The sequence below is a fragment of the Mytilus edulis genome, chromosome 5, assembly GCF_963676685.1.
Source record: "Mytilus edulis chromosome 5, xbMytEdul2.2, whole genome shotgun sequence".
NCBI lineage: Eukaryota > Metazoa > Mollusca > Bivalvia > Mytilida > Mytilidae > Mytilus > Mytilus edulis.
Window position 1 is genome coordinate 73,358,123 of NC_092348.1, and position 20,246 is coordinate 73,378,368.

The 20,246-nt window shown below is 31.2% G+C and overlaps 1 protein-coding gene across 1 annotated transcript in view; it reads left to right on the top strand.

Annotated features, from left to right (window-relative positions):
* LOC139524431 (tetraspanin-18-like) overlaps window positions 1-17,518 on the top strand; it is a 29,501-nt gene extending 11,983 nt beyond the window's left edge. Inside the window, exons 2-8 of the mRNA XM_071319207.1 lie at window positions 5,724-5,844; window positions 7,343-7,533; window positions 8,792-8,866; window positions 11,197-11,304; window positions 12,218-12,415; window positions 13,362-13,445; window positions 15,868-17,518. Of these exons, the coding sequence (XP_071175308.1) occupies window positions 5,724-5,844; window positions 7,343-7,533; window positions 8,792-8,866; window positions 11,197-11,304; window positions 12,218-12,415; window positions 13,362-13,445; window positions 15,868-15,939 (849 nt within the window). The 3' untranslated portion in view covers window positions 15,940-17,518. The remainder of the gene's footprint in view (window positions 1-5,723; window positions 5,845-7,342; window positions 7,534-8,791; window positions 8,867-11,196; window positions 11,305-12,217; window positions 12,416-13,361; window positions 13,446-15,867) is intronic.
* The last annotated feature ends 2,728 nt before the right edge of the window (window positions 17,519-20,246 follow it).

Consider the following 20,246-nt stretch of genomic DNA (forward strand, 5'->3'; position numbering starts at 1 on the left):
GGGAATTTAACACCATCTCCAACAGGATTCATTGAGTCGACTCTGTTAACAAGAAACATTGATGGTAGCCATACAGATTCTGAATCAATAACAGTGAAAGCCACATTTCCGTACATAGTTAAATTCCACTTGAGGTCCGGATCTGTCCAATTGGTATACAATGCTCCTGTTACAGTAATGCTTTCTTCTACCTCGTTAAATGAATTCAACGACGTCAATTAAAACACGATACCTATCTCCAACTGTTTAGATGTATTCTCTATTGGAAGCACCTCTTTTTTGTAGTTTTTGAATAAATCTGTATGTAATGCTTTCAAATCAGCACCTGTTTGTGCGTGAACAATGTTAATAAATATAAGCAACTGTATTAATAATCCAATGTTCCGGAATTTCATTATCTAGTTTTATGTTTCAACAAAATGCTAAATGTGCTAGACCACCAAGTTTTTAAATATTAAACCAAATTAAAGCTATAGATGTTCACTGTTTATTCAAAAAGATAATACTCTTCTAATTGGTTCTAATAAATATAACAAATTACAATCAACAGACAAAGAAAAGTATCGGGTCGGAAGTATAACAAAACGCATAATTAAGCCATGAATAAACCCAGATCGATTTTATTACTGTACAAATACAGGGCAAACATATCTTAAGGCGCTGGGAAATTTAAAATAAAGTCATTTTAAAACGTCATCCATTTCTATTAACATCATTTAATCTATATGTGTTGTTTCAACAATCCATTATACGTTATGTATGCATGTGTTTTGCATAGATGAAAAAACAATATTCAGGATCCTGACTGTTATTACTAAAACAAACAATACAACTAATCGTGAATGAATACATAACGTCATCAAAGTATTGCGATAGCAAATAGATACTGATATTAAAAAAATCGAGACTGTATGATAAAGTATCATCGACAAAGAAAATTGCTCTATACTGGTAGTCATGGAATTTATTTTGTTTAAATTTGAAAAAAATATTTTATATAAGAGAACATTGTGGAAGTATTTGTTAACGTTAGAACGTAGAGGATTGTCTTTTTCAATTATCATGTTTTAGGTTCAATGTTGTTTTCGTAAGGTAATTGTTGATAGGTTGCTGTAAGGATTAGTCAATGGTTTAAACACTGACTAATTGAGCTAACGGGGAGAAAAGAAGTCTTCACAATAATTGTAATTAATCGACATGAAGGCCATTCGAAAATACATTTCTTTACCAAATAATTTTAAAAATGCCATTTATAGAGAGGATAACAACTTACACTGTGCATACTATCTTTAGGACAAAGATCAATTTGATTTTGACAGTTAGAATCTCTTTATTCTGACTTATAAAATCTAAAATTTAACCCTTGTATCTATGATGTGTTTATTTACAACCACGGGGTCGATGCCACTGCTGGTGGAGTTTTAATTCACCGATGGTATCACCAGCCCAGTAGTCAGCACGTGCTGACATGAATTATCATTGATATGGTCATAACTTAACTGTTTACAAAACTTTGCATTTTTTGAAAAACTAAGGCTTTTCTACCTCGGGAATAGACTACCTTAGCTATATTTGGCAAAGCTTTTAGGAATTTTGGTTCTAATTGCTCTTTAACTTCGTACTTTATTTTGCCTTTTTATCTTTTTTTATTCGAGCGTCACTGATGAGTCTTTTGTAGACGAAACGCGCGTCTGGCATAAATACAAAATTTAACCATGGTATTTATGATGAGTTTATATACTTACCTATACATAGCTCACTTATTGCACCAGACTTGTTTTTGGACTGTTATGCATCACAGTATTCGACCAACCTCAGTAAAGACCCGTCTTAGCTGAATTTAACTAAACACATTGCGATATCTTGATTTTATTCTTTTTTTAATAATCAAGAATTTTCTAAATATACTGCAGAAATTTACTAAAAGGAACTTACTTTAAATATTTTTTTCCGACAGTTTATGACGTCTTTCTAAATACATTGAATATTAGGTGTGTACTGAATGATAATTTAGTCTGAGATGCATGATTTTTTTTTTTATATATAAGTTGGTATTTGCTTTGAACTAGTAACGCTGGTACTTTCAGTTATGTACTTATTTTTTTTGTTGGGATCTACAAGTTCCAGTTCACGTCCCCTCTTTGTTAATGTTTGATGTATTTATTCTTTATATTAATCTTTAAAGTAAAGCAAAGCTATGTTGCGCTTATGGTGTACTGTTACATCACTTTGCCATGTTCAAAAAGGATTCGGCGCCCGCTAATGCTTAAAGCCGCATTCTGTAATGGGGCTGTCCGGAGACAGGAGCAATTTTGATTAAGTGATTGTTGTTTGTTACTGTGTTACATATTTGCTTGACTTTCATTATCTTCTTATATAAAACAGGCCATCAGTTTTCTCGTTTGAGTTGTTTAATATTTTTGTCATTTTGGTGCAGTATCAGCTTTGCTCATTGATAAATGCATTTACGGTGACGTATACCAGTAGTTGTTAATTTCGGTGTCATTTGGTCTCTTGTGAAGAGTTGTCTCATTGGCAAATTAAAGCCCCCCCTTTTTTTATTATAATTTATGCAGTTTGATTATTCTGCAGGTTTGAAGTAAATAGACTTTGATATGATCGATTGTTTCTAAGTTCCGCGTAGATGACACCAACATCAGTTAAATTCAAGACTGACATTGATTTAAATGCATGTTTCTCAAATAACAGGTAACCACCGGTGACAAGCCATGCCGTTATCTTTAAATTGTCGCTTTTCATATCTTAGTGTACACAGTTAATCCCTATTATAGATATATAAGACTCTCACTGGGAGATATACAGGAATACAAGTATATGACTAGTAAAATATCAAAGTATTAGAAATATCGAATTTACATCAAAGTATTAAAGATTTAGTCCAATGTATACATTTGTGTTCCTGTGAAGGAATTTATTGAGATAAGAGAAAGTAAACGCAAAATGTGAAATAATAAAATATATGTATTGGTATATAAAGAAGCTAAAACATGAAGCGGAGATGAGGGTTCAAATAAATTAGTTTGCGACACTTATCAGTTTTTAGTGATGAAGATTATTTCAACCTTGATAGTCCTAATACATCCTTGGCTTTCAAATATGTCTTGAGCGTTTCTGGTGACGATAAATCGTACGCATGAAATTTATCACGTGTTGTTTTCATTTTTGGGTACTAAATTCAATAATTCAGTCGTTACCGGTGGGAGAGTTGATCATGGAGAAGAACCGATTTGTTCATTTTATAGTTGCACGACATGATATTTCAGCTCTTATATAACAAATAAAATATATAAAAAAAACCACTCGCATTACAATATTGATTTTGGTTATCTTAAAGTAACTCTATTGAATTAACATTTCTACATGTATTTTATGTGTTTTCCATGTCAGGAACTTGAAGTTTAGTTTTTGTCCTTATCTGCTATCGAAGTATTTGTTTTCGTTAAATGTTTTAAACGTGCATCAATTTGTTAGTTTCTTTATTTGAGTGTTTATGTTTATGAAATTTATGTATTTAGTTTGATGTTATGTTTGTAATTCTCATCGGATTTTGTCAAATTTGTTGCCGTCTTTTCTATTATATTCATGTGTTATGGTAAAGAAAATTAATCACCGCCTACAATTATTAATTTTGTTCTGATTATTATTATTTTTCTTCTTCTGCCTAAATTTTTTTCTTGCGTAGTTTTGTTGTTTCGTAAGATGTGGCTTATATATTTCAAATATGATATCGTATAGCTTATACGCTTTTGAAACTGACAACTGCGTAACCAAATACTTGACGTTGTAAGAGTTATCCCTCCAAACACTTTTGTGGCCACTACTCCTTCGCAACAATAAAAGATAATGACAAATTTATTTTACCAAATTGCTCGTTACATCTTCAGGATTCGGAGTTTAATTTTGACCGAAGCTGTCCGGAGACTCCATACGAGAGTAATTTCCCCTTATGTATTTGATATAAGTGAAATGTGTTTCTAACTGGTAAACCATAAGTGATAGAGACTTAAGGTATTTTGATTTGAGATCGTTGGTAAAAAAATGAAAATTAGGTCAAGATCAAAGGTCAAGGTCATATTATAAATTTTGATTTTGGCTTATTTTCGCTTAATTTCAAACACTGTATAACATATCGACAAATTATTTTTACTAAATTGTTAGTTGCGACATGTAGTTACTTATACATATTTTGGTTGAACGGGTACGTAGACAATTAATGAGAAATTTCACCCATCCTTTATTTAGAATTACGCGTAAAGTGATATAACTCATTTACCATACATATTAGGTCCTTTGTTTGTGACCTTGAAATTTAGTTCAAGGTCATAGGCTAATTGGACGTTCTAAATTTTGACCTTTGCTTCAAATTCATATTAATACATCATAAAGCCATAGGACCTAACATTTTAAACTGATTTTTCATATTTTAATATCAAAATAAATCTTTAATGGTGGAAAGACCTTCAATTGTTCTCTGAACAATTGGTTTTTAATTAGATTTGATTTTGTTTAACGTAATCTGAACGATGTTTTACGTTTGAAGTTAGATACAAAACAAACCGGACATATATATAATATAGTTAATTGCTATTAATAAGTATAGCAATGTGCATTGTGTTTAAATGTAATATCAGTATTTAGTTCTATTATAATCCTTAATCAATCCTAATTCTATCTTCTTTTTGAGATATAGTTTTTCAAATGTGTCGTCAATTTTGTGCTGTTTCAGAAATTCAAATGTGACGTAATTTTTGTGCCTTTTCACCACTTCGTATGTGACGTCATTTTTAGGACTTTTTGCGTTGAGGCCTGGACTAGGTCGGGCGTGTCTATTTTCTGTGTTGGTCTTTGTATTATGTATTCGGGTTTTGTTTTCTGTAATTAGTTAAGACTTCAGTTTTATCATGTATATCTTTTATATTCATTCGATAAAATTTACTGTTTGCAATAGCATAAATTGTTCTAAATAATAAGGATGTTCTTATCACAAGCAAAAAACCCTAGCCGTATTTGACACAACCTTTTTCAACTTTTGATCCTCAGTGCTGTACAACTTTGTACTTTTTTTTGTTGAACTTTTATATCTGGGCGTCACTGGTAAGTCTTGTGTGGACGAGGCGCGTTTTTGGCGTATTGAATTTTAAACCTGATGCCTTTTGTTATCTATTATTCATATGTTTCTTTGCCTAATACGTTCTCCTATTTATTTGTATTGTAGTCCTGTAATATTATGTTGTCATTTGAATGTATATTTAATATTGCCATTAAAGTGCGAGGTTTGGCATACCACAAAACCAGGTTCAACCCACCATTTTTTTCTTTAAAAATGTCCTGTACCAAGTCAGGAAAATGGCCATTGTTTTATCATAGTACGTTTCTGTGTGTGTAACATTTAGTTTTTTGTCCATAGATTTACGAGTTTTGATCAGCGGTATACTACTGTTGCCTTTATTTACGTATTGTCGTGCCGTAGATTTTTATACCTTACTATGGTATAAGCTTTTCTCATAGTTAAGTAAGTTCAGTGACTTTTAGTTGATGCATCATCATCCTGTGGTCTCTGTTGGAAAGCTGTCTTATTGATTATCATATACAAACAAGAAGATATTTGAAGTTAAAAATGAATACTGAAAAGTATTCATTTTAAGTTTCCCTACTACATCGTTTTAATTAAAGAAGGTAAATTAATCTAAAATCTATTTTAGATTATTGGGCTTGTGATATTTGCACTTGGAATGGTGCTGAAGTTTGGATTTGAAAAAATCAAACCATATCTCGATGATGCTTTAAATACTGTGAAAGGTGGAATTTCGGAAATAATGAAAAGTAAGTATAAAACAAAATGTAATTTCGTTTTCGTATGGGTTAAAAAATATATAGGACTTTTGCCACATACATACTGTGAAACATTGATCCTTTTTTTACTTTTTGTACATCCCTTTGTAGATCATAAAACAGTTTTAGACTGTTTTTTTTTCTGGTATAAACCAAACTATCATGACATATGTCTGTCTACTCACACTCTCTTCTTTTTAATTAGAAATTGATAATAAATGTCAAAAAATGAGAAGACCTAAATACATATAAGACGTCAAATCACAAAAATACTGACCTCCGAGGAAATTCAAAACGAAAAGTCTCTAATCAAATTGCCAAATGAAAAGCTCAAACACATCAAACGATAATAACTGTCATATTACTGACTTGGTACAGACATTTTCTTATGTAGAAAATGGTGGATTGAACCTGGTTTATTTTAGCTAGCTAAATCGCTCACTTATATGACAGTCCCATCAAATTATATTATATTGACAACGATGCGTGAACAAAACAAACAGAGATATTAGGTAAAAATGTCAAAAATAAGGGAACAGCAGTCATTATTGTAATATAATCTTAATCACCAAAAAAAACCAAACAAATATGTAACAAAGAAACACAAAATGGCATATAAACAAAACATATTAGCAACAAATAAGGACAAGAATACACAAATGTTCCATAGTACAATAACACAATGACGGGATGTATAAGTACGGAGCCACGTCATATATGTATTAAAGAAACATAAAAAGGCATATGAACAAAGCGCAATACAAAAATGAAAGACAAGCATACACACATGTTTACAGTAGCACAATAACGGGATGTATAAGTATAGAGCCACGCTATCTGTATCGAAATAGCACCAAAAGCCATATAGACAAAGCACATTAGCAAAAATGAAAGACAAGAATACGAATATCTCATAAACAATAACATAATGACAGTATGTACAAGTACAACAAGTATCTTAATTACAATAAACACAAACAAATATTTAAAAAAAGAAGCACAAAAGGCATATATATCATTTAACAACATCATTCATTGCTTCCTTTTTATTTTTGAATTTTATTCGTATGAGGTCCAATGAGACACCTCTCCATCCAAGTCATAATTTGAAATAAGTGAACCAATATAAGCCATAGTACGGCCTTTCACACACAGCCTTGGCTCACACCGAACAACAAGCTATAAAGGACCCCCAAAATGACTAGTATTAAACCATTCAAACAGTTAAACATTTAGTCGTTCATAAATAAGTGATACATAAAACCCAATGTTTTGATTTGAAATGGCAATCAAATTACTAAAATTGTAATGCACCTAAAGAAGAAGAAAAAGAAGAAGATAAAAAGTCAGGTGAAATTACAGAGGATATCAGGGAAACGGATACCGGTTGTCATATTGTCTACTTGTTTACATTCATTATCATTTTATTGTTAACTAAACATTATATTCTGAGTAAAATGATAAAATTACTTACTTTTCGATTCCATAGCCTCTGGAAATTTAGGTGCGCCTACACTATCTGCCAATGATTTGAAGGAAATCGACGAGTTGGTGGAGATAGCAGAGAGCATTCTAAAAGATGTAGCAATAGCTCTGATTATTGTCGGGTCTGTAATGTTGGTCATTGTATTGCTTGGTTGTTGTGGAGCTTGTTACAAAATCAAGATATTCCTATTTCTAGTAAGTTTTTAATATTTCAATATGAACTTACTGTATCTACTTTTTCTGTTATATTGACATGAAAAATGAAAGATCGTTATAGTTTGTTTCATCATATCAAGCTGTATCATCGGTCAGAAGTTTTACTAGACTACTCTCGACAGTCTTTTAATAGATTTAGTAGTGCAATGAGATTCAAACGCATTTGTCAGACATTTCGTAAGATCAGAAGAGGATAATAAAATTAACGGTACCAATTTTCTTGCACCAGATGCGCATTTCGACAATACATGTCTCTTCAGTGATGCTCGTGGCCAAAATATTTGAAATCCAAAGCTTATATAAAAGATGAAGAGCTATAATCCATAAGGTCCAAAAAGTATAGCCAAATCCGTGAAAGGAATAGATGATAGCAAGGAGAAAGTATTAAAAAAGCGTATGTTCAGAAGATAGGCATATTTACTTTTCGATTTTATCACATGCTAATTGCCAAGTCACTAGAAGATGAATTAGGTATTCTAACAATTACACTGTCAGAATTTCAGAACATCTTCTTAAACCTACTTTTCTTAAAAATGGCTCCCCTATAACTAAAAAAAAAAAAGCTGGTTTAATGAAACATCTTGATAAACTGTAAGTTCATAGGATTCTGTTAATCTTGAAGACATTGGTTTGGTATGCATGTTTCCGATATATTTTTTTGCATTATATTGGGTTATTGTTCTTCAATATATCAAACTTTGTAATTTCCTGTTCTTTACGCTTTATGAACTGTCATGTTTTTCTGTTCCTTAACCCTATATATAAAACAGCCGTGACTTTATAAAGTAGACAATGACGTTTAAATATAATGTGATAGTGAATGCACTTATCACACTACAATTGTTGACTTAGATCCTAGATCAATTTGGTAAAAAGAAAACAACAACCGAACTTTTATATCTGATATAGCAACAGCTGTTATATTGGACTGTAATCGAGACTTCAGATATGACAAATGCAATTGATTGTGTTTTGTGCACGTTTTCAAGGGTTTAAATTTTTTTTATTGAAACTAGAAATAGCATTTAAACCATACAAGAGTATCAAAACTTATATAAATATATTTTTCGAAACATTTTCTAGATGGCTAGATCATATGATATCAAACGTCATGATCATTATGATCAGTCAACAATCGACAAAGTTCTTTTTCGAAAATGAATGTATCAATTATATAAAAACACGTAATGGAGTACATGAATATGCAATAAAATATTAAAATATCCTTGTATTGCAGTACAGTGTTATTATATTCATACTCCTGGTAGCTATGGTGACTGTAGCGGGTTTGTACTTGAACAAAAGAGAAATTGTAAGTTCAAAAATTATATTTTAACTATGAAATATATGTAAAACAAACTTGACAGACAACAAGGGTAACTGAATTGATAATGAATAGTAGTTATTATCCCTTATAAGTAAAATTGGGGAATTCTATTGATCTATAAAAAACATTTTACGTTGTAAAGGATGAAACAATATTTAGTTGAAAAAGTATTGATTTTTACATATTTAAATGAAATTTAAACCTCTTCATATTCAATGAAATTAAGATTTATATTGTGAACGAACAATCCGTACAAAATTTTCAAACTTTTCTACGATTTCGAACCACCTTAAAATGTAACTGAGTTCATTTCATACTGTTATGTGTATTGTGAAATAAGAAATTAATGCTATATTTTATTTTCATTTAAGTAAAAAATGCATTGACTAATTAAATTATACCACAATTAACAGGTATGTATTTATGGCGCGATAATTTTTGCAATGTTTTTTCTATTGTTAATAAATGAGCCCGTTTTTGATTGAAAGAAAAGTCTTGTTTATGTGATTTAGTTTGCACAGTATCCATTATAGACTAGAATCTGTGCAAGTGGTTAAATTTTTTTTATAATGCTTTTAAATCTAAATTTTGTTTGCTGATCTTTTACACACTACCATTAATGTATATTGTATCGACGACTTCTTGGGTTTAATATGAGGAAATTTTCAATATGCAGTATTTGCTAATATATATCAAATTAATTTATCAAATTGAGATGAATACTTCGTCTTACTTTACACTCTATTTTGAGTTGTCGAAATGTAGTTATATGCATGTGTTCATGTACGTGTGGTGAATAAAAACTAAAGAGTTTAATAAGAAGATGTGGTATGATTTTCAATTTGACAACTCTCCAGCAGATATCAAATGACATCAAATATAAAAATGTAAAACAATTCAAACGAAGAAACTAACGGCCTGATTTATGCACAAACCAATGAACGAAAAACAAATATGATATAAAATGGTTACAAACAACCACTAAAATACAGACTTCTTACTTAAGATAGTCAAATACAGAATATGTCGAGGTTAAACATGTTTGCGGGCGCTAAACCCTCCCTAACCTGTACCAGTGGTATAGCAGCACAACATATAAACAAACTATAATAACTGAAACCGACATCAATTTGCAATCAACTAGTACACATTTTTGTTTAGGGGTCAAATGAGGCCCGCCTCCGGGTGTGCGATTATCTGTGTAAGGGACACATTTTGGTGGCCTTGAGCTTCTTTCCGATCTTGGTCGCGTTGTTTCCTGGACACATTACACGTTTCCATTCTCAATTTTATTTACTCATCAGATCAATATAAAGCCGATACACAAGTAAAAAAAAGTTATATGTCTGAGAGTACTCACATTTACCGACAGCTAGCTCAAAGCCAATAACTAATTCTGAAGACTTAAATATTAATCAGTACACATTCAAGATCCAACAAGATTTAGAAAAATAAGATTTTGTTCAAGGTCAAAATACAGGTATCGACATATGATAGAACCGTAAATGTAAATACGTGTATAAAAATAATTAATCTGATAGTAATTATATGAAAAAAATCAAAACAATTATATCAATAGAACAACATTTAAAGGTAAATTGCAGTGCCAAATCGGTCGCCTTTTTAGTAAAAAAAAAAAAGGTTATGAAAAGGTTTGATAAGTTTACCAACTCTGTAAATTTTAGAATTTGCTATCTCGCTTGAAAATTCTTTATTAAAATTCTTTTGCATGCAGAGTTTTATTATCCTTAGGCATGCATCCCGATTTCAGAGTCCAACTTTGACGTCCACGCTGAGGCCCAAATATAGCGTCAGTGTTCTCGCGCAGGTCCAAATATAGCGCTCGCGTCCGACGTCCAACGTTTAGGGCTTGTAGAACGCATACAATACTACTCTGAACACATCTTATAACTGGCTATGGGTTTAAAATTGCAACTTAAATGTAAAATCACAAAATACTGAACTCCGAGGAAAAATTCAAAACGGAAGAACAAAACAGACATAATAGGTAAAATAGTCAAAATATGGTTACAGAAGTCATCACTGTGTCACAATTTCAAGACAAACAAATATTTAACCAAAAAAAAAAAAATATTTAGCAGTTCTTTATAATATTTAAGAATCCACATATGGTTAATACACCTACGCGTGTAAAATAATTTTGTCGTTCAAAGTATTTTCAACATTTAAACAATTGTTTGTGCAACAGAAGTCATTTTGCAATCGGTATTATGTCTTTAATCTGAAGTACAGAAAGCCGGTAAAAAGGATAGCTTAATCTAACAATTTGTAAACAATATTAGCTCATGTTTTAGATCGACGATAAGGTGAAGCCAATTCTGAAGACGACAATAAAAGATTCATATAAAGGTTTGCAGGGTATAAATTTCATAAGTCTGGCCTGGAACTTTGCAATGCAGCAGGTACGTAAAATATATTTTGAATTCGTATTTATGCTATTACCATAGACTTATATTCAGTTATCCATATCAGAATAATATGTTCACATAGTTTCCGCGGTTATAAAAACAAAAGTAATTTTTTGTTGTTGCATACGACAAACAAATGTATAAAGAAGGGCTGTGTTCAAGGGTTATCTCTGATCCCCTCCTTGCCAAAATTTGATAAAATATTAGTTTTTTTAAACGGCATTCATTTTGCAGAACATGCAAATAGTGCTTTATTCGATCATTACGTGTAACAGGGCCTGATTTACAATGTAACCTCCATCCATTTCATAAAAAAAAATGTTGGTTGTAGTGAAGATTCTGATCAAGTACCTTTTTAAGTTTGAGGCTGTAATATACACCATTTTTAAGCAGTCTATGTTTAAATGTGTTTAAGTAGAAACATCTAAATATATTTTTATTTTGTGTTTTGACCAATTTTGACATTCAAACATTCCATATACAATTTAATTTAATAATGCTTATATAAAACAAATATTTGCTTTGCAAATTATATATCTACATTACAAATGATTCAATATCTTCGCCATAACATTTTTCAAAAACTATGGGATTGATTACATCTTTTATCAATATTCAAAATGTATTGAAAATTGACGCATAGTCTTAAAAATAAGTCAAAAATGAAAATTAGAAATTTTAATTCATTGAAGGCGAATAAGGTGTATGAAATTATATAATGTTACGAGAATAAGATTTGGTTGAAAAAATTGGTATAAAATATACATGTCATGAGTGATATTGAATAAATATAATATGATCATTAAATGGAAACAATTTTATATAAAAAGTTTCAGGATCAAAATATCTATAGGAATTAAAGTTTTAATGGAAAAAAAATGAGTGTAAAATTTTATTTTGTTTTAAGTTCTCTTGCTGTGGTGTTGACAATAGCAAAGATTTTGAAGTGTGTACAAACTGGAAAAGGAAACCGCTGTCTTCATCGTTTCCAAACATAACTGCTCCATTAGTCTGTTGTAAGAAAATGCCAGATGCATCGCATCCAGGTCAAAATGATCTGGATTGTGCTATTACTCCTAAGTCAGCTACTTCAAATTTTGAAACTGTAAGTTATACACGGAATAGGTTGAGTTATTCAAATATTGTTTAGCAAATAATCCAAATGATTAAAAAAAGAAAAGAATTACACATAGGAAAGCTAGTCTACGAAACGAGTACTTTCTTTAACTCCGTATTCGGAATTTATCTTATACTTTTTTCGTCATAGATTTAGATTTTAAAGCATTTTTGATTCGAACTGTCAACGAAGATCCCGGCAGGTGTTTAAACAATTCCGTGTTACAAACTAAAGCTAAAAGAAACACTACAACCATGAGAGGAAACCAACTGATCTGCAACAGGAACAAACGCAAACATACAAAGAAACAGACAATTTGATAACAACTGCCACATTCCTGACTTGGTACAGGATAATCCCCTCAAAAATGTTTGATTAAACCTTGTCGTATGGCTTGTCAAACCTCCCGCTCATATGGCAATATTAAAAAATACCGGCAAAATTACATCACTAGGTGGCAGGAATACAGTTCAAACAATCGCAAGAACACGTAGCACAGTAGAATACATTAATGAATAATATTAAAGTACATTACAACATTTCAAGATCGGTTTTTACTGTATGCTGCGTAAAAAAAGATCGACTGCAAAAACATTTTCTTAGGCATAAGATTATATTGCGTTTGGCATCATGCTGGGAACAAATAATAAAACAGGACATGGAATACATCAAAACAATAATATATGAATGAGTTACATTGGCTGACCGAGACCAATCGTTGTAACATTGAACAATCGTTTTTTTTCTGTGACGTAATACTAATAACACAATCATTGTGACATCGGAAAACCCACGAATTCGAAAAAAACAAACACACACGGTTTGGATTGAAGGTAAATCAGGAGCCGTAAGTGACTTATAAACGCAGTTAGAATTATAAAATTCTCTCGTTATTACAATTAAATATCGAACTGCAAATCGAATATTTTGATAGGGTTGCTATGATGTACTCTGGTCATATGTGGAGAAATACAATAAAATTGTGATGACTGTTGTCATACTGGTTTCATTGATTGAGGTAAGCCTTTAAATTAAGAAATATAAAACAATGTCATAAGGAAGTACACCACTAATTCATGGTCCCATTGCTTTCTATGTTAAATTCCTCCGTTTCAAGTAGGCACACCTCTTTTGTTTTAAGTTCAAATAAAGTGGCAATCATTGCATTTCAAAGAAACACTTTATGGTGTCTTGTACTGAAAAAATCAACATACCTTTAATTGCATATAAGAAAGAACTGTTTCCCGGAACTTTGGATGTACCAAAATAGGTACTTCAGATCTGACAAACAGACAAAATGTACCCTCTTTTTAAAATTTGGTGCATTTTTTTTAATATTCAAAATCAAAAGTCCAAAAGTGTTTTACAATGATCACCAGTCCTTGAGCTTTCATTTGATACCAAAAATACCTAAATATTCTACATATTTTGAAAGTTACACTCATGCGTAGGAACTATTTTGTGTTAAATATGTACTACTTTCTGGTATGTGCTTTCTGGCCGGGCCTGAATTAGTGGTGTTACACCTATAACAGAACCAACTTGCTATATTGACTTGAGCTTGTTTATTTCATTCTATGATCAATTTCAAGCAATAAAAAACATATAAAGCTTTAGCTCAAATACTACTTTACTAATTTTTAGCTCAAATTGGACTGGTAGTAACATATGGGTTATTCAAAGAAAACTGCATATGGGTATTACCAATGACCAATATACTTTTTTTGTTTTCAATATCATTGTTTTATTTATTAATTTCTATTAGGAAAGCTAAGTGCTTACCAATAGCCATATTTGAATCAGAGGTTCTTCATCAAATAAAATATATTAGTCCAAACTTAAGACATAAATGAGAAAATTGTCCCCCCTTTTTTCTTTAAATTGGAAAAGGGCTTTTTTTGTATAAACCATAATTCTGTGGTAAAACATAGATTATTAAGAGCCATTTATATATCTCTCAGCTAGATAACTTGCTAAACTGGTTCAAAATTGCATGTACAGTGAGCTTTTAGAATTCTTATATTAGTGTATACCAATTGCCTAGATTGTAAAAGGCTACCATATAAAACACAAAAAAACTTGAAAAATCATAAGATTATTTTGACCAAGAGCTATTTTGTACCATATACAAGTCATAAAATACATGTTTTATTGATTTCAATCACAAAAAATGCAAAAATAAGAACTTGGAGTCGAGTCTTAACTGCATGCATGTTATATGACCATAAAAGGCTAAAATACTTATGTGTATGCCAATTCAAGAGCTTAAATTTCCCATAAACAGGATGTTTAAACAAAAAAAGATGATTAAACATGATTACTAGCATCAAATTTCACTTATTTTCATTGGAATAGGAACAACTTCTAAAAATTGGATTTCTGATGATTTTCTGTAATATGAAGTACACCACTAATTCATGGTCCCATTGCTTTCTATGTTAGATTCCTCCGTTTCAGGTAGGCACACCTCTTTTGTTTGAAGTTCAAATAAGGTGGCAATCATTGCATTTCAAAGAAACACTTTATGGTGTCTTGTACTGAAAAAATCAACATACCTTTAATTGCATATAAGAAAGAACTGTTTCCCGGAACTTTGGATGTACCAAAACAGTTACTTCAGATCTGACAAACAGACAAAATGTACCCTCTTTTTAAAATTTGGTGCATTTTTTTTTAATATTCAAAATCAAAAGTCCAAAAGTGTTTTACAATGATCACCAGTCCTTGAGCTTTCATTTGATACCAAAAATACCTAAATATTCTACATATTTTGAAAGTTACACTCATGCGTAGGAATTATTTTGTGTTAAATATGTACTACTTTCTGGTATGTGCTTTCTGGTTGGGCCTGAATTAGTGGTGTTACACCATAACATACTTTTTTTTTTACCACAATGAAATTGAGTCAATTTTAATGCCAAAAACGGGATAATTTTCGACATTTTGTCAGAAGCCAAAAAAGCAAGTCACCAAGACCGGAGTAATAACATTTAGATCATTTCATAAATAAGCAGTTGGTCATAATCATTTAAAAAAGGCTGTTAGAAAGTAAAAAATCGATTGAGAGAAAACAAATCCAGGCTACAAACTAAACTAAGGAAAACATATCAAATATAAGTCAGTACATTTTTTAATTCATCCAATTTTTATCAAATCCGCACTGATATGAGTATTTGCAAGAAGTTACAATTAGAAAACAAGGTTCAATTTATCTCAGTATACCATAACTTTCTGTGCACACAACACGTCTTTCTTGACAAATGTTAGTTGTATACAATCAAGATAATAAAAAAACGAAAGCACGGAAGACAATACCCAGGGTTTCCACTTTCATTTTGCGTAAAAAATATTATTTTGGTGATTAAAAATCATGACTGACGGAAGGTTTGTCATTAGCTATCTATTACATTTAACCTTTATTTATTATATTAAATTTTTAGGCAGTCATAATATTTCTTGGTTGTTGGATAGCATGTAAAGAAGGTGATGGCAAGGTCAATGCCAGTGACTAATGAACTGGTTAGTGCTGATCGTTGGGCAGAGTTTGATGGAAAACTATTATATAGCTGGTCTATATAACTCTATATTTTTTGTTTGTTTGTTTTTTATAATTGTGTAAATAGTTATAAGCATTTGATAATTCCGTCGTGATTTTTAATAATTCAAGAAATGTGTTATTAAGGAATAAGAATTTCTTTATCTATAATATGTATGTACAAATGGCCGTTCCAGAATCTAAAGGACTATGGGTTTTATAACTATCCGTTTCCTAAACTGAAAACAGCTTTTGTTGAATTTCCATTGTAAAGGACGTTTTAAAGTAATCACGAAACATTGGTGTACCGTTTTGAGAATATTACCAACAATTCTTTTTAGATTCTGAACCGGCTAATCAATGAGGACACATATGAATAGACGTTTCGCTGCTTCGCTGCTTCGATGCTTTGTTGAACCATTTTTCCGATTTCTTACAATATGTGATCAAAACTTTCGCAGTTCATGACGAGTTCATTGCATACGTTATAAAATGATAGGCTTTTACGATGTTATCAAATAAAGAGGGTGGAAACAATATCTTTTTACTCGCATTGATACCAAATCCATCGAGAATCTTAACAAGAACTATCTTTAAAAAATATATCCGACGTATTTAAATTTGAGAATATGTTTAAAACTATCATTTCGATAACCTTCAGAAGCACAAAGATACCATTTAAATAACGTTTTCTCTGTTTGTGTTCAGTATTCTCGGTCCTCGTATCTTTCTGTTTACATTCACCAAAACCCCGCGGAAATCTCACATGCGTAGGTGCGTTCTAAAAGTCATGTACGTTCGTACAACAAAGTTTACATTAAGAATTATATAATTGTCCCAAATAAACAGCTGTCACGGATGCAAAGAGCTATTGGAGAAACAATTATTTTAAATATAAATCTTTGTAAGATCTAGTTCAAATATTTATAGTTTTTTCACTTGCTTTCCATCACGATATAATTAACGAGACGTTTTTTCAAACACAACCAAATCACCCCCCATGACAGCATTTTGTCCAATCACAGAAAGGATTTTCGAGCATGCGTATTCTGTTGCCATAGTTAAGCGTCCTTAAATTCAAAGGGCACAAACCGAAACTATACCGACTACGTCGGAAAAAACATAAATGTCTATTTTCGTATCAATGTCTTAAGTGTAAGGTTTAACATCTAGGAAGTGTTAAAATCCATTGACGATCCTAATATTTTTACTTATGTCTGTCATTTTCTGACAAAATGTAGACTCCACCTATCACAGGGTAAATTTTAATCGCAAATTCCATAAACGTAGCATAGATTTGTTTTAATATTCTTGTGGATTTTAATTTTTGTTTGGCTGACATCTTTATGTATCACGATGATCATTTCTTCCTTCTCACGAGCTTCCTGAACTTGATAAATGGAAAAGATGCCATAAATATTTGCTTATTCTGCTGGACAAATGCTTAGTGATTACAATTTTTGTTATATGGTATACATTTACAACGACGTGCCAAACTGTACTTATTTTGTTAATTATAAATGTAATAAATTTTAAATGAATGAATACCAATTATGTTTGTTATTCAGAGTCTCTGTTAACATATTTACAAACAAAACAAATGGGATGTTTGATAATGTTTTAACATTTAAATACAAAACATGCCAACGTTTGCCCTTTTTGCTTAAAACTGATGTGTTCGACCAAACTTATATCTTGATTTCCTTTACATTACAAATAAAATTAGAAAAACATATAGATATGTATAGAAGAAATTTAACAACCAATCTCAGAAATTTCATTTGTGAATTAATCGCAATTTAGTTCACATAACAATCCCAACTGTTTTTATTGGGTCCCCTTGATATATGCTTCTGAACTAGACATCAAAATAACCAACACGACAGCTACTACATGTGGATCAGGATCTTCTTATTAATTAGCGGTATACTACTGTTGCCTTTATTTACCCTTCCGGACCACATGAGGTTGCTTCAAGTTTTTGATGGAGTTTCTCATATGAAGTATTTTTAAATTGGGTTTTGTGTATGTTTTTTTTTCCGGCATGATTGTTATGAGTTTGTATGTCCTTCGCCTCACTCATTAAGCTGTCTCTGTTTCATTTCGAAGCATAAACACCGAATGTGACTAGAGCGGTCGTATACGTATCAAAGTTGCAAACTAGATGAAATAAAGTTTCAAATAATCTCTCTCTCTCACATAAGCAGCATTATACCAAGTTCACCCCTCGTATAGACTATACATTTCTCAACTCATACGATAACCAAGGGCTTGTAGCTGCTATTAAGACTTTGGAACGTCATCCATGTCTTAGCAAAAAAAAATAGTCCAGGTGTTTATATATTTCTTTCGGTCGTGTGACTTTTTACAGTATTTGAGTAGCTATCGGGTATTTTGGTTTTGGTCTCTTGGCGTTCCTGTTGCTGGTTGGTTGGTGTGATTTAGACAAACGACGTTTCTTACTTAATTGGTTTCAATTTATTCACCCTTGTATCTATATTCAATTAATTTTGTTCCTAATTGGGAAAGTGCATACTTCTACGGCCTTTATTATGTTTATATACTATCATCTCAGAATGATTTTTTGTTTGAATCATTATCAGATTTATCATCACCTACACTTTTTATTGTAAACGTCTTTGTCAAACTTGTTTGTATGTTTTTTTGAATTTTTTGTGTAGATGTATTGAATTTGTCTGCCTCATCTCAATTATCGGCACATTAACACATGTCATTCTAGTGAGAAATGTTACAACCGTTTTTCTTCGAAAAAGGCCTGCATCAAGGCAGAATATGACACGTGTTTTTCATTTGTTTCGTTAGTTTTTATGAGTTCCCCCTTTTCAATTTACATTGAATTTCAATTTTTTTTTGTCGACACTTTTTCGTTTAGGTAGCTTGTTAATACTGTGCATTGAATCCTATTTTCGACATGGAAATGCTATTCATGCATATTTATCCTTTGTCAATAGTGTTTGTTCTATGTGTACATCAGTCTTGATCAGATAATTCGATATGCTTTTCAATAACAAAAAAAAAAACTAAAATAAAATGAAAATATGGAGATGTGATATAATTGCAAGGAGACAACTAACCACCAAAGTTCAAATGTAGTGGATGTAAGCAATGATACGTAACGGTACAGCTTTCAACGATGAGAAAAACAATATCGTATGGTAGTTTATTTATAGCTCCGACAATTAACATATAAGACAATTCGTTTGTGGAAACTAACGGTCTAATTTATAACAAAACAATCTACAAACAACAAATATGACGAACATGAACCAACAACAACCACTGAACTAAAGGCGCCTGACTTGGTACAGGGACATAACGAATATGGCGGGCCTTAACATTCTCATCAAGATAATGTTTCTAATTTTCGAAGCCTAGGTCTATATCAACAATTTCTTATTGTTAAGAAGGGGAGAAAGTATAACAAAAATACCGAAATCTAATTTCAAAAAGATTGTATTTGTTGATTATTTAACTGCTCTAAATATTAGTGAGTAATAATGTTGTTCGTCATAATTATCAGGCATTAATTTAATCAAGAACATCTAACCCTCGCTTTATTTTGATCTACTTAGTGATCCGACCAAACTGATTTTAAAGTATACGTTTTCAGTCAAATGGTCTTTTGATTCAATGATATTGTGTTTGAAATTTTCTTAAGTACAATATTTTCGGGGCAAGGAAACGATAATTTAACAATTTTTCCGTTTGTTTCTTTGATTTTTTGTAAAATATATATCCTTACACCATTAGTATGTCTAAGAAATGTATATTTTTCCTGTATTTTTAACTGATGAATTCACATGACTTTTATGCTTGATGTTCGTAAATAAAGAAAATATCCATGAATAAACTTGATAAATTATATTGATCAATTAATGTGGGAATTCCGTACGCAGTTTGAGGGTTTTTTGTTTCTCAAACATTTAATATATCATATTCTTATTTTCTTTTGAGTTCGGAAATAAAATTCCTTTTGCGATATGTAAAAACATAATTCAAAAATTAATATCAATACATTTCAATAATTTCTGTAGATTAAAAACTGCACATAGCCCCACACGTCTAAGATCTCGATAACCTTTAATCAATGTCGCACTTTTGTAGATGACAGCACATTTTTATTCAGGTATTCATATAATTTTTAAATAATCGTCGTTTACACAAACTGTTTTCCATGAATTTATAAAAATTCTCATTTTGGTAACAAACCCAAAAATAGAAAACCCAAATCCAATCAAATGAACATAATTAATGACATTTTAA